This window comes from Poecilia reticulata, chromosome 2 (genome assembly GCF_904066995.2).
Source record: "Poecilia reticulata chromosome 2, P_reticulata-male-v2, whole genome shotgun sequence".
In the NCBI taxonomy this organism is placed as follows: domain Eukaryota; kingdom Metazoa; phylum Chordata; class Actinopteri; order Cyprinodontiformes; family Poeciliidae; genus Poecilia; species Poecilia reticulata.
In genome coordinates, this window is record NC_088831.1 from 8,576,000 (window position 1) to 8,591,812 (window position 15,813).

At 39.7% G+C, this 15,813-nt stretch overlaps 1 protein-coding gene across 1 annotated transcript in view; it reads left to right on the plus strand.

Annotated features, from left to right (window-relative positions):
- The first annotated feature begins 515 nt into the window (after positions 1-515).
- Positions 516-15,813, plus strand: part of LOC103475959 (E3 ubiquitin-protein ligase Midline-1) — a 33,006-nt gene continuing 17,708 nt past the window's right edge. Inside the window, exons 1-2 of the mRNA XM_008427964.3 lie at positions 516-838; positions 14,086-14,873. Coding sequence (XP_008426186.1) covers positions 14,154-14,873 — 720 coding nt within the window. The 5' untranslated portion in view covers positions 516-838; positions 14,086-14,153. The remainder of the gene's footprint in view (positions 839-14,085; positions 14,874-15,813) is intronic.

Consider the following 15,813-nt stretch of genomic DNA (forward strand, 5'->3'; position numbering starts at 1 on the left):
TGCAATCAATATAGTCATCTTGATTTAAAAATAAAGACCAAGTTTATGTTTCCCTAATATTATCCAGTTCACAACTAGAGAGGTCTGAGTGTGTCATGACAGCTAAGGAGTAAACATTTTGAAGGCTTGCAAAAGTTAGCATCTCTCCAGAATCCAGTTTATTTCCTAATTTAGAGCGTCCCATTTATACATTGACTTTTCGTCCAAAGTCAGACAAATGCCATTGATGTGCACCTGGCTTTCAAGAGTGCCTAAATGTGCTACATCCGCATATCCACACGAGTTTCCATGTGAGCAGACATATTGGAAAAAAATGAAATAAAATCAGCAGGCAGGCACATTATGTCGCAAGCACATCGCCAGATCAGAGTCCACCTCTCTGTGGCCAGTGATTGGCCTACTTAAAGGCAGGGCAGCTCACTGGCACATTTGAATACAGTGAAACAGGGAGCAAGGAATGAACAGACTGAATGGGGGAGGGAGGAGGGGGAACAGTGAGGGGGCGGTGCACTAGTTTGTCCCGTCTCTCTCTCTCTCTCTCTTTCTCTCTCTGCTGGGTCTGGATGGAAAAGCTTACACAGGCAGAGGAGGAAACATGTCATGAGAGGTGATGACACAGCCACGGAGACGTACTCACATCCTCACTGCCTCCTGGGATTGCTCCTCGCTGCCGTTTTAGCCGCCACAGTCAACCTTCCTGCATCCCACAGAGGAGAGAGAGAAGAGAGAGAGAGCGTGAGATAGAGCAAAAGAGAGCTGCCGGTCTCCCTCTACAGCTCTCTATCTTCCCGTCTTTTTCACTTTGTTTTTGGATGATGGGATTTTAATCATGTGGAAGGTAAGAGCAGAAGAGGTGGCCTGGGTTTTGTCGCATTGGGCAGTTTGTGATCTTTTGCTGAAGTTTGGGAGTCCCTGGGGGATTTTCCCGCACGCTATAACCCTCCTGACTGTATTCTCAGGAGAAGTGGCAGGTTTACAAGAATGATAATAACAGAGTGCTGGCTTTAGAACTCAACCATTCAGCTCCGTAGACCAGGAGAAACTTCTGCAGAAACAGTTGCTGAACATATGTACAACACAAAGTCTGCTTTTTTATCGCAGGAGGTGTGAGTCATTTATCTCAACTCTATACGGCTCCGCAGTCTGTCGGCGTCTTGACAACTTAATTCAACTCTGATTATCCAATTTCTTGAGATACTTTTGATTTTGGGGTGGAGTTTGATTCTGGGTTTTGTGACCCACTTTCATCTGTGTGGTCTCTCAAAACTCATAGCACACATCTGCAGAAGGAAGGGTTACGTATGCTGTTTGTGCTCAATCTTTGGTTTTGCAAATTAGTTTTCTTTTTTTTCTTAACCTTGCAAGTCTTTGAATTTTTTTGACCTAATTTAAATGCAACTTTAGATGGAGTGCATGCGTTCATACAAATATGTAATTATGCACGTGTGTGATTATTTATACTACATTTATGTAGCGTACAGTCCACTTGATCGTGCATCATATTAGCCTCAGGGAAACTCGGACGCTCTGTGCTGAGGCGTGTTTGGTACGCCTCACTGCACGTGTGTCTTCTGCGTTGAGTGTGTCACAGCTGGGCAACACAAGCTCGGTGCTACCACTCATCAGTCTCACCTGCAACGGATCAGAGAGACCGAGAAAACCATTGCTTTTGAGGATGCACCGGTCTCAATGAACAAAGACTAAATCCAAGAGAAAAAAAACAAAAAAGCTTTGTGGGATGTTTGGTTTGAAGCTGTCAGAATGTCGACCAATATAGCAACGACAGTAGTGTTCCTGTTTCTTTTCCTGTTTCCACCGACATGTCTCAGTGAGACATTGTCAGCCTGTGTAGCCTTCAGAAAGGAGCGGAGCGGCACTCAGATCCGTCTCTTCCCCCTCCCTGCCCCACCTGGATATGGACCGTGGGAACTTTGCAGACAATTATCACAAATGCAGCCTTTTAAATTTGCTTCTATTCCTTACGGGACTCTTCATGCAGTTTATGTAAACTTATCTAAAGGCAAGTTACTCTATCTTATTTAGAATCAAGGCTGTAACTTTGATCGTTGTTGCTTTGATAATGAGGAAAAAACAGCCTATTGCTGATAGCATTTCTACCAAAAATATCTCTCTATCTCACCAATTTGTGGCTAACGTGATAAACAGGAAGGTATAACTAATGGAATGCTTATCACTCTGGATGTTTAATTCGATCTTCAAAGTCGAACGCCTAGTTTGCGCTGGAGGGAGGCAGAACTGTTAATCGCTATCTAAACATCCTTGAAATGGGGTGAACACGCTCAAATATAATTTTTTTGGTCTCATTCCCCTCCAATTCACTTCATTTTATCCACTCCAGTGGGTTTTTTTAATCACCAACCAAGTAAAATGAGTAATGTTGTCATGGTAACTTCCAGAAATGTGACAATGGGTACAACTGGTTTATTCAGTAGTCCTGCGGTGAGGATAAGTAGGTCCTTCAGCATTTTATTCTAAAGTTGGAAGAACTCTCCACAGTACGTTGCAGAGCAGTGTATGCAACACTGCATAATATGTGTGACGACAAATGGCTGCCTTACCAGATTGGCCTTTTGTTTTTACATTTTGAATAAAGGCCAAGAAAAATGGACTTCTGTTTTTTACAACACAGTCATACACAATTAAAACAATTTATAATTTACTTGGCAAGTAGAAGTAAAAAAGAAAAGTACTTAAAATAAAGAAAAGATGGTCTGTAAAGCTATTTAGACATCTTTGTAGGGTGGGAGGGTGATTTATATAGCGGAAAATGTGCTATTGAATTGGAGATCAAGAAATTCAACAATGAGAATTATAATTTTAAAAAATGTCTGAACTTTTAAAACTTAAAAAACATCAGACTCTGTTGTTTTAGGCCTAATTGGGTCCTTAGAATCTAAAGTGCTCAACATTTCACTATGTACAAAAGGTAGTAAACAATTCAGTGAGAGAAAGACAAGATGCTGTTCCCTGAGCAATAAATTTATAGACATTTGCAGAAGCAAACAAAATAGACTTCAAAGTATGAACATGAACAAAATTACGAACAAATTGTTTCAATTAACATAAACAGCTGCTTTTAAGAAGCATCTCTTTCTTCTTGCAGCTGGTGGTAAAGAACTGGTTGGTTCAGGCCTTTTCTGCTATGAATCACTAAATGCTCTAAGAAGAGACACTCCAGCAAGCCTGCAAAACATCTGATGTGCGGCAAAAAAAAAAATCCAAATACTTGACCAAAAGAAGCTCACTTGGGCTGCTCTAATGCAACCCAACTCAAACTTTCCTTAGTTTGTTCAAGACATGCCTTTATTCTCCTGCATTCAACTCACACTGTATGTTTTTGACAAGTGGGAATGATGCTGTAGTGAGTAAAATCAATAGCTGAGAGAGGGAGTGTGAAAATGTATAAATTTAACCTGGCTCTACTCAGAGGAGTGATACTGAGTAGCATGACATTGACAAACTCAGATTTCGAAAATTACAGCGTTAGCTTTAAGCTCAATTCCCACAATTTGTGTTTCAAACTTGTATGATATAAAATACAAAGTAGTTATTCCCTGTTGTATTGACAGAGGTCACTCACCTGGAATATACTTTTATGTCAAAGTCTATGGAGTGATACCTGGTAGCTAAGCTAAGGGTCACTAAGGAAAACAAGTGAAGAATGCCGTCTCTTTTCTTCCCTGTCCTGGTTGAACACACGTTAACACATAGTTGGTGTTAACAACATTTAAAAAAACAGGACAATAAATTGGAAGTGTGAATGATTTATGCTGCTTGAAAAGTCTGAAATATAGAAGATAAACTCTGCAGATACAGTGAGATAATTTAAATTGATGTTTAACACATCAAGTTTGTCATTGTTGTGTGAGTTTGTCGGTGAGATTTTACATTATGGTTGGCTGGTTTTGTTCTTCCAAAATAGAAAAGAAAGCTAACTATATATATATTTTTCCACACAGACTTGTTGTAGTTTGCTGGTATTGATTGCTATGCAGGTGTAGCATTAGGGAATTTCTTTTCTATATAAACTGTTCCTCAAGCTAGCAGATAAAAACAGGACATACTAATTCTCTATGAAGTCTTCACCACTTTGTTTATGTGGCAGCATTTATAGTACCGAACAAATAAAAAACTTCTTTTTTTTTAAGAACAGTTTGTTATTTGTGACATTTTTACTCTACTTCTTAGAGTTCTTTTCATAAGATAAATTGTCTTTACACTCTAGTAGATAACATTAGCCTCAACAGGTTTGGACAAACAAGCTAAACTTGCAAGATTAAAATAACTTTGTTTCAACTAACTATTTTCAGAGTGCATTTAAGGACCCAAACAGTGTTCTGTGCAGAGATGACCAAAATAAGTCCAAATTCATTAAAACCAGTCAGATGCCCAACTTTAGAGTTATTTAGATAAGCTTTAGATAAGTTGCAACAAAATAAGAGCAGTGGTGTCAAAACTTTTATATTTCGGGTTTTAATCTTTTCACTTCATATTATATCTGGTTACATTTGACACTTTTCCACTTTTTTCCTCATAAGGAACTTTATCTGTAACAGTCCAGTTCTTCAAAGTTGGTAGAATACACTCTGTTCTTGGCCTTCTTCTAAAAATCTACTCTAGCAGAGATCAGAAACAGAACCCCACCAAGATTTATCACATCCTGGAAGAACCAAACTTCACTTGATGTAATGCCACACGAATTTCACTTAGTAGCAGAGATAAGGGTGAATAGTTTACATTTGATGTAAACTATTCACCCTGAATAGTTTACATCAAATGTATGTTGGTGGCACAAGCCACATGGACTGGCTGGCCTCATCCCCGCCCAGCACTCTGCTCATGCATACTTATGCCATGCAGCTCTTTCAAAACATTTTATTAGCCAATCAAAGCAGCCAAGATAACTTTCTGGGAATGAGTGCTACATTATCACTTTCATCAAAGCATTACTAAGTAATTGTGGTGATGGAAGAAAACTTCAGCCAATTCTTAAAAGTGAGCAGTGAGGTTTCTGTTTGTTTCTCCCCTATTTCCTAATCGAAGTTTATCTCACGTTAAATACAAGCAGGAGAGAGATTGTGACACAAGTAGAAAGTTAGGCAAAGGAAACTTCTAAATACATATTTTCAGAACACCATCATTTCCTCAATACAGCTCGACTGAAAATGGTTAAACCCATCCATGGATGGATAGATGGATCCATCCATCCATTTTCTTACACCCTTGTCCCTCAGTGTCCCCTATTGCAAATTTTGGTTTATTGGCTAAATTAAAAACTGTTCTCAAGGTGTATACAATGGACAATATACACCAGAATAGTTCAAACACCTGGATAGTTCAAATTCAACTCAAATTTCTAGTTTAAGGAGTGTAATTTCTCTATAAATTGGTCAATCCTCTAGATTGGCCTTAAGAGCATACATTTGCAAATCAGTTGTGGTTTCAGGCACAAGTGATCCAAGAAATCATTGGTTGTATTTGTGTACTTGAGATAGAACACCGTAAATACCTGGACTGTCTTTTTATTGGACGGTTGATATCTGTCCAAGTCAAGAGAAATTCCAAGAGGATACAACAAAATCCAAGGGCCTGAATTGGAAGCATAGCTCACAATTGATGGTGAAAGGAATTGTGGGTGCACCACCTGGTGGGACATAGAGGAAACTATCATCTGCTGTCAGACTGAGGAGGTGACAGGTGGCTACCTCAATTGACTGCAAATAAGATCCAGAAAGACGTTTTGGCAGAATATATATATATAAGGGACATACTGAACGCTAAAAGGCTCAATGCTTAACCTCAGGAAATGCACTATACAGACCTAAAAGCACAGAAACTGTCAGCTCCAATTTGCTCACTGCAAAATAAAAAAAATAAAAAAATAAAAAAGGTTTTGAGGTTCTAGTCTGTGGAGCAATTAATCACAACTGAAATAAAATAGAATGGAAACTTGGTAAACTGGCATCTCTAAGGGAAAAGAAAGCAACTCAGTGATGCTCTGTGACAGTTTTAGAGTCTTCTGGCACTGAAAACCTGCAGGATGCAGAGGACAAAATGGATTCAATCAAGTACTTGGCAATTTTAGGTGGGACTCTCACACCCTCTGTGAGGAAGCCGACTTTTAGAGTGGATGTTATTCCACCAAAGTTTTGATACAGAAGTAATCCTAATATTCTTTCTGAAAGCATGTGGCTTAATATTTAGGAAGTTTCCAAAACCAACATGTTTACTTTACTGCCTCATGAGTCTTTTTGTTAATATCAAACACCCCAACCAAACATACTGTCAACACCAGACTTGTTTCATGTATCCTATAATCTCCTGCCCCACAAACATTGAATTGAATTTTTTAGCTGCACCACTGAGGCCAATCTGGGTCACACAAGCCAGATCCCAGACAGACCTTGCCACGCACAAACAATCACAAACGTCTCCCTCCATTATCGTCACTAATAGCCTCTGCATCCCAGACTATGACCAACCAATCCTGTTAAAGTGTGACTGCCCACTTCTGACCATGAAAGGCCTGGATTGGTCACAGCCGGTGTGGCAGGAAGCGGATTAGGGATAAAAACGTGGCAGGGTTTCTGAGAACTGAAAACACAAGTGTTTGTGTAGCGTTTGGCTATTTTTAGTGTCGGTAACGTTATAAGGCCTGGAAATGAAGAATCATACAACACAGGGAAAGCAAAGGGAGGCCAAAATGGAGAGGGAAAATGGTGGAAGAGATGAGAGACATCCAATTCTCTGTCGAGTTTGACATCTAAAGCTAAAAGCTTTTGATCCCTCATCTAAAACTCCAGCTTGGACCTCGTTAGCTTTCGCTCTGGGCATGTTCCTTGCCAAAATACATTTCCTCATCCTGTGTCCTAATTGGACTTATATTACAATATGTGCAAGCAAGACTGCAGACTGTATGGAAACAAGTTCCTCTAGCCTATACCGCAAGAAATGCCACCAACCTTCTATAAGAAATGCTTTGGGGGGTGGGGGGTAAATGTAGCATCAAGCTTTCCACATGATTAGAAGTGCATAGAGTTTTAGAATAAATCCTTTCCTGTAGAAATCAATTAGTATGGCACATTTTTTGCAGCTTGGGTCCGGATTGTGCGACCTCTTGTAAAGCCAACTGGTTCTCAACCATGAAGCGGGGGTCAAGGGTTAATCTGGCATTAGCCACCCACTGCTGCTATGGAGGCAGATTATGTTATTCCCCCCAACCCCTCAGATTTCCTCCGCAAATCCAGTAAACAGTTGTGGGATCTATTGAATTCTTCGAGAGATTGATGCAAACAAGGTGTCGAAAGGGTGAAAGGTTGGAAGAGACAGAAGAATAGATTTGACTCAACGATGCATGCCAAGAGCTGAATTATTTGGTATTTAAGAATAGAAACGTGAATTATTTAGCGACAGTTCTTTTAGTGCATCTTCATTCTGGAAGTAGGTTACATTTAGGGGCAAGTGGTGCACTTAATTCCACATCCAACACTAAAATCTTTACTTTTCCTTTGCAAAGAAGTGCTAATGCATTTGCATACAGTTAATTCTGTCCCATTGGTTTTCACTGGGCAAGGTTTGTTTTGGTCCTGAGGCATGACATTATGAGCGTTGACAGCCAGATATGTTTACCCTCTGAATTAGATGCCTTTGCCCTCTTCTATCGTTCTGCCGTGTGCTCTGCTGTATTTTTCTACCTCCTCCGAGCTGAGCGAGATGGAGAGAGAATTGGAACGCCGAGATCATGAAGTGACACACACAGTGTACGCTGATTATGTGAGCCAGGTCAATGGGAATGACCTACTTCTTGTATCTACATCGTGGACTGCCACAGTTGCTCGCATCAAATCACAAAATGGATCCCTGCACACATGTTTGTTTTTTTTTAATTCAAACCAAGGTTATGTGGCTTTAACGTACTGTAATTACTGCCAAGATCTGGCTTTTCCACTCAGTTTACCGTGACAATTATCAAAAATATCATAAAAGGCTAAAAGTCCCACTTTCCCGCTAGTTAATAGCAATTAAACATGCAAGTCACATTAAATGCAAGCATTTATTATGTGCACTGTAAAACCAAGCCAGACATTCCCTTTTAACAAACACGAATTCAGTCCCACCTCTGTTTTTACCCACATTGTGCTTTAGTCAAATCAGTTTTTAGAAAATAAAAGGGTACCCATTAAATTTTTATTCCAGCCTAAACTGTGAGTGGAAGGGAAAGCCGCTACCTTCCCGGATCCACATTTAATGAAAGATTTAAGAAGTGGGGCCCAGACTTTGTGGGAGGGAGACGACCCAGATATAAACTGGAAGTGAGATCAAAAGTTGAAAGAGGTTTTAATTTCTGAAAAGTTCAGTGGTTCTGTTGTTCCAGTGAACATTTGCTTGTCAGATAACTTGTGCATTACAAGCAAAACAACAAATAGCAGATGACGTAGTACATTACACCAAAGGTTGAGTTGGAATTCATGGCTAAGAGGTTTTATAGAAGATTCCTTCCAAAGTAACTATGGCAAACTGCAACAGTTTTGCCATTTCTATATAGACAAAGGTTGAAATTGAGACAAATTTTAGCAGTTTTTACTGTCATCTCTAAGAGGCTAATGGACTTGAAACTTTAGTGGAAAAAAAAAAAATCAAGAGTATTAATTTCATTTTTTTTTTCTGGAAGTTGAAATTCAAGTGATCAATTAAGTGATAAAACTGGATTTCAATCAAATTTTCTAATTGCCCCGTACTTATTATTAACATATGGGACTATATATAGTCCTGAACTGGACCTAATTGTAAAGTCCCAACAGATATAATTTGCAGCAAATTTGCTCTGCTTGAATAAACTGAATTTTTTAAACCTATGTTTAAAAAAATACTAAAATAAGCTGTTTCACCAATTTTTGCATGGATTTCTATAATCAAAATTCCCACTTGCAAAGTTGATGGTCCCCAACCAAGTCCAAGTTTAAATTCGACATGGCTACTTTGTACTTAAAATATTTCACACTGTGGACATTTTTTTAACCATTTATTTGAACTTTTATTGTTTCTATAACTGTAAGGTATTACACATAATACTTCATATTTATAGTCAAAATTTGTGAAAATTGTCCTTTTTTGCTTGAATGATTGAAAATGCTGAAAAATGCCTTGTTTTGGTTTGTATTACTATAGTAAGTAAGGAATTCTAACACCAAATCTTAGCTAGCAGTAGCTCTATGCCACAGAAATAAAATAATTCCTACCTTATCATTTTAAAATTGAAATTTTGTAGCTACTTTTATATCTTCAACAAAACATGCTGCATTTAAAGCAGCAATTTAGTTTTATTTGACAACACAACAGGCGCAAAGTAAAGTTTTACTCCATTTGAGGTGGCTTTGTTTGGTTTTTACTAGCAAGTTGCTTGCTTTGCTTGTGAATTTAAGACCATGGAGTGTACCATTTTACTTGGAAGTTGGATTTTTCCAGTTTCAGGTCATAAAAATGCAGTTAAATGCTCCCTGAAGTCACTGGCTCCCTGGGCCACTATAAATTGAAATCCAGGATTTTTTTAAATAAAATGAAATGAAATGAAATAAAATGCTTATTCATCCTGCTCATCGTTTGTTTTATTAAACTAGTCTCACAGGGCACATTCAAACATATATTTGTGATCTTTTCTTTTTGTTTTGTTTTTTTTCCACTGTTGCAACTAGAGCACAGAAAGTGGGGCGGGAGGTTATTCCCAGATTTAGCTCGCAACAAAACTTTTAAGCTGTGTTCCAAAAGCTGTGTTTTTTTTTTTTTACATTAAAAAAAAGCAAGAAACGTTAGGGTATGCTTGTGAAAACACGTGGTAAGCAGGCTGTTTTTCATTAAACTCTTGCCTAAACTGGTATAGTCAGGTTGAAGCAAATCCATTCTCAGGAAAGTAAGCATGGATGGCATGGGGGTAAGAAGAATATTATATACATTATTTACATTATGCCTGTCAAAGGATGCATGTTGGGTAAAATCATGTTAACGTATAAATAGGTATGCAAACAACATGCTATGAATATTAGCTTGTGATCAGTTCCAAAGTTATTTTCTGCTCATAGGCAGAAGCTGCAGTTAAGAGGAGGTGGAACAACACCAAAGCATTCCTCTAATCAGTTTTGTATTGCCCCCCACTGAAGACTGTTGGTACTGACATTGCTGAGGTGCCAGCATGGCAGACTAGTCGTTTACATACTGTGACAGCTCTGGCAGTCCCGAGGCACAAAGTGACGATGGAAAAAGTAAACAACTTAGATTTTTTTGTAAAATCCTATACATTTTTTCCCCCCAACATCCCCACGGTTTTTATTTTTTCTTCCATCCCCCCTTCCCTGTCTCTCTTCTTTTGCTTTGTACTCAGTCACCTTCCTGCATGGTTCAACAGTGTCACCTACGGTATGGTTGGAGGCATTTCACCCTCTCTCGGCTGCCTGTTTCAATTTGTGCGAGTCTGTGAATCCATAAGAACAAACAAATTGGTTTAAAGTGTTTTCATCTGAATTCAGTCGATCTATTCTCTTTGGTCAATAATGCCTTCAGGATCCCTCAGTGTCAAGCACAAACTAATCACAGCTCTATCAATTCTTACCATTCCTGGCTTTGTTTGAAAGATTTTTGTAAGCCTTACTGCTGCTTTCTTTCCTTCAATAATGCTGTTGGCAGTTGATATTACTTGACTGACTGCTGAGTGAACAAAGTGACTGAATAAAAATGTCTTGGGACATTTTTAGCCAATATCTACTTCATTACTGAAGCCCTATTTACTTTGGATTTTGTCAATTTCTGCACAACACTCCCTGCTTCAGTTGTGCACATATAGCTACTTTAAAACTAAATGCATGAAATCAACTTGATGGCTACTCATTGCTGTGTGGTGGAAATGTACTTATTGCAAATATCTTAATTTTTAAGATGTTCAGTTATTTTGTATGTTTTTTAGTGTTTGAATCCCTTACTTTTTGAGTACCATCTTTCAGATGTCATCTAGTTTTGCTTTTTTCATACTGAGCAAATATCAGCAGCAGATAAGATAAACCAACTAAATACCAACATTTTTTTCACAGAGATTCATTTAAGGGAAACAAAGGCAAACCAGCTTATGTTGCAAAAGAGTGATCACTACCTAGGCAACCTTAACTGGTTGCGGGATCTTTGAAGTGACTACCATCGAGTAAGTATTTGTGATCAAACTGGAAATGAGTGCTTTACTTCACTGGAAGAATTTTTGATTCATCCCTCTTATATTAGAGGGTTTTCAGCATGAATAACCTGATTCAAGTCAGGTCAAATTAATTAAAGTCGGCTGTTCCCCAGCCACAGAAGTGGACTTCTAGATGTCATTTGGATCATTTTTCTTCTGCTTTGCCTAAGTGGGGTTGAGTGTAAGATCACAAACCTTGGTTGGACATTCTCCTTCAGGACCAGGATTCATGTCTCTGTTGGTCCCGAAGTAGCAAACCAACGTAGACCATCAGGCTAGTACAAATATATTTGCCTACATTTTCAATTTCTGAAATGTTGTGCTGGTTTTATGTCAGAGGCCTGCAGTGCTTCAGATGTGTTTAGTAATAAGTACATTTACTAGGCTGACCATATTTTCTCCATTTTTGAATTGTGGTGCCCAAAGACTTGGACATGGCTCTCTGTCTAAACAGTCAGCAAATATTTTTCTGTTCTTTAAAAGAGCTTGAGCCTCATATTTAAAGATATTAGGTTACCTTATGTTGTCAGACAGGTTTGATTCATTGAGTCTACAGGTCACACAATATACAAGCCTATGTTAGGAGGCTAGAAGAAAATTTTTGTACAAAGGGTCCCGTTGATTTTAATTGTTTCCCCCCCTAACAAACTAAGAAAGCAAAAAAAACAGATTCATTTGCTTAGTTTATCTTTTCCAAAAATTAAGTACAAGAGAATAAAAAAGAGACGGAAGGGTGGAAACATTCTTTTATGGCACTAAATATTAAATATTTTTGTCAGAAATATCTTTTAGTTCCTTTTTCTTATCAACACAAAACCGTTATCCGCCTTCACATGGCCTCAAAATGCTAGCACTGCAAAATGCTCAAGTGGGGTACAGTTTATCTGCAGCACTTTTCCCCCTTCTTTTAGATCAGAGGAAACCATGCATGAGAATGAGAAAGATACTTGGAGCTCTTTGTATCCTATTGTCTGACGCACCAATGCTTTAATCTCAGCCAACAGTGACATCTGCTGAAAATCCTGCTTGGTGAGATAAGACTGGACACATTTCCTGCATCAGAAATGCATGCGTTATATCACAGAAGCACACTTATTCTGTTACCTCTCTTGTGCTTTATGGAAGTTTGACTTCTGAATAGAAGCAACGTTCACAAAATTGATGTTATCCCATGTTTTGGAAATTGCCAGAGGACAGTTTAATTCAGCAAATGTCCAAGCATTGTTGTTGCTCTGTGCACAACACTGGCACTCTCCAGGTTTGATGTTATCAGTGTTTACTGTTGCTTCTCAATGCAATTTGACCAAGGTCTATCTAGACATCCATTTGTGTTGAAATCCACTTTTAGAAACAAACAGCATTGTCGATTTAAAACCAGTGCTGCATAAGTTCTCTGGAAAGCTAATTCAATTTTACACGCACGAAAAACGAGAAATGGTTGCAACACTTCAATTCTTCTATAAGAAACGACTTGCACATCATGTTACTCTTACTTTGTATTGGTACAATTTCTGAGACTTTCAGTATGCCTACATCCTTGAATCGAAAGATCCACATTTTGAACGAACCGGGTCAAGAGTTCAAAGAAACAGTCAGAAATGCCAAAAATGTTACCAATGGTAGTTTCTTTCAATTTGTTAATTCAACCCAGCAGCTCACAAACAGAAATCAATGAGGCCCTTGCTGGGACTGTGTAGAAGTAGAGTAGGAAATTCAGCCAGTTATTCAGGTGTCTTAAAGGCTGAAGTGGGTTGAAGTGAAGTGACCCCTACTTCAATTATTCACAAAGGATCATTTCCAGGTCAGGTTATTCAGCCGTTTAATTTTAGAGCTTTACTTACAACCAACTAACATAATTTAATCAAACACGTAGCTGTATTGTTTTCTATTTTAATCTGTCTGAATAAAAATATTTGAGATGTTTCGGTGGAAACCATGGTTATTGCGGTGGGGGGGGGGGCAATATCGGCACAAACATTAACTAAAACTGCCTGACGGCGACAACACGCTGAAATCAAGAGCCAGCTTCTCTGCGGGAGGAGTGAGTCGACACATGCGCTAATTACTAACTGGCTACAGCTGTAGCAGCAGCAGCTGGCACTGCTGCACCTCATATGAAAAACATCCTTCCCGCTGACATGTTAATGCCGATAAGGAAATCCTTTTCAATTTTATTAAAATAGATTCAAATTCAAGTGTACTCCAAGATTAAAAATTACTTCTGAAGTACCGTTTTACAGCCGCACATTGCAGTGAATTATAAACCTACGCTGAATGCTAATGAGCAACAGCAGCAGCTTGTGCTCCCAACCCCCCCCCCCCCAAAAAAAACCCTTACTGCATCATAAATCATTTAAACATAGCTTAGGTTGGCTTTGAGGTTTGTTGTGATGCAGTTTTAAGCACCTTCCAGCCCAACAAACTCCTCCTTGCAGCTCTAATGCAATGGGAAAGTGTTGGTGCCGGCAAACAAAACACAACAAGGATCTTTAAAATGTAAACAGAACACAAAGATGTGGTCAAGATTAGCATTTTCTAATTGTAAATGACATTGGACAGCCTCTGGCTAAGATGATTCAGAGTTCTGCCTATTTTGTAGGTCTTTTGCTTTATTTGCTGTTTGTTGATGGGTTTGACAGAATCTACAGTTAACTTTTTACAGGCTAAAAAGGAAAACTCAACACTGCAATTCTTTAGCAGTTGTCAGCTCCATTGAGATATAAGCCCTCCCAAGAAAGCTGTGGAAAATAAGCTGTTTCACACCATTTAATCTGAAATCCCTTTGCTTTCTTTCCCTCTTTCCCCCTTTCTGTTCTCCTGGCTGCTATCTCTTTGTCTCTGGCCTCCAGACATCTGAGCGGCTCTTCTGGATTTTGCTGACGCTGCACCCGGTCACGCCTGGCCTCTTCTGAGCAGGATGGACACTCTGGAGTCAGAGCTGACCTGTCCAATCTGCCTGGAGCTCTTTGAAGACCCGCTGCTGCTCCCTTGTGCCCACAGCCTGTGCTTCGGCTGCGCCCACCGCATCCTCGTCTCCCACTGCGCCACCAACGAGTCCGTCCATAGCATTGGCGCTTTTCAGTGCCCCACTTGTAGGTATGTCATTTCCCTGAGTCCGGAGCGTGGATTAGAAGGACTCAAGAGAAACGTGACCTTGCAGAACATTATCGATAGAGTTCAACGGGCCTCATCCTCGGCTGGCCTTCCTCTGCCGCTGGCCGGTCCCCACAGTGGGCCCAACTCTCCCATTGAGGAAGGGAGCAACCGGCTGGCTTTGGTTCCGGTCAGTGCCGCCATGTCCAGCCCGGAAACTCCGCCGGAACCAGTCCAATGCCAGTTCTGCGAGCAGGACCCACCCCAGGATGCCGTTAAGACATGTGTGACGTGCGAAGTGTCGTACTGCGAGGAGTGCCTCAGGGCAACTCACCCGAACAAGAAACCATTCACCGGTCACCGGCTCATTGAGCCAATGCCTGACTCTCACCTCAGAGGGCTCCAGTGCCTGGAGCATGAGGAGGAGAAGGTGAACATGTACTGTGTCACTGACGACCAGCTGATCTGCTCACTGTGCAAACTGGTCGGGAGGCACAGGGATCACCAGGTGGCAGCCCTAAGTGACCGCTACGAAAAATTAAAGGTATGTGCCTGTTGGCTTATATGGTCTATTTAAAAAAAATCTTTCTGCTGTTTTCAATGTTTTACTGAGTCCAATTATAGATAAGTATAAAAACCCTCCGATGTCCTTTATCGTCTTACACATATAATGAATTTTAAACTTTAATTTCATTCTCCTCTGAAGTATGAAATTCCCTGATATCGTCGCTCAGGTATCTAATTTGATCATCAAGAGAGATTTCATCATTTCATGCTGATTTATAATCTCTCCCGAATAATTAAGCAATTAGCATAATGACTGCGCCACACCAGGAAGCCAGGGGGGTATTCAGAGGCAGTGAATTAGCAGTATGTCTTTAGCAACGAGGCATGGTGACTTTGGCGAGGTTGCAGGTTAACAAGCACCGCTTGCCTGCTGGGTGTATTACCCTGTATTAACACTCTAACATTTTAGCAGATGCTAGAGTGTAACACTACAAATTGGATTTTGGCTAACAAGTCAGCTTTTTGAGTTTACTGAGCACTTTAATTTCCATGTAAAATCTTTTAAAGTATACAAAACACACCACTGTATTGGTACTGGTACTTTGAAGAGTTACAACTTAATTAAATCTTATGAGCAGTCTCACATCCCCTAAACTAATCTTGGATTTTGACATGCTTTAGCTGTTCTTCTGCCATATTTTCCAGGGATATTTCATTAGTATCACTTTTTGCCAATCTTCCGAATACAAGATTCCTCCGCTCTTCCCAAAATGGGGCAAAAAAAGTATTAGATTATTGGAATAGTTTCTATTTTTCCCCTGTGAGGCTGTTGGTGTGCGTCTGATAAGATGTTATTGTGGGAACACCCATCCTTTTTTCAGAGATAAAATTACCCCTGTCACAGGAAATTGACGGAGGAGGGTGCTGGAAATGGCTTTTAAAATCCTTAGCTCAGGGTCTTACGAGTAAAAACCTTC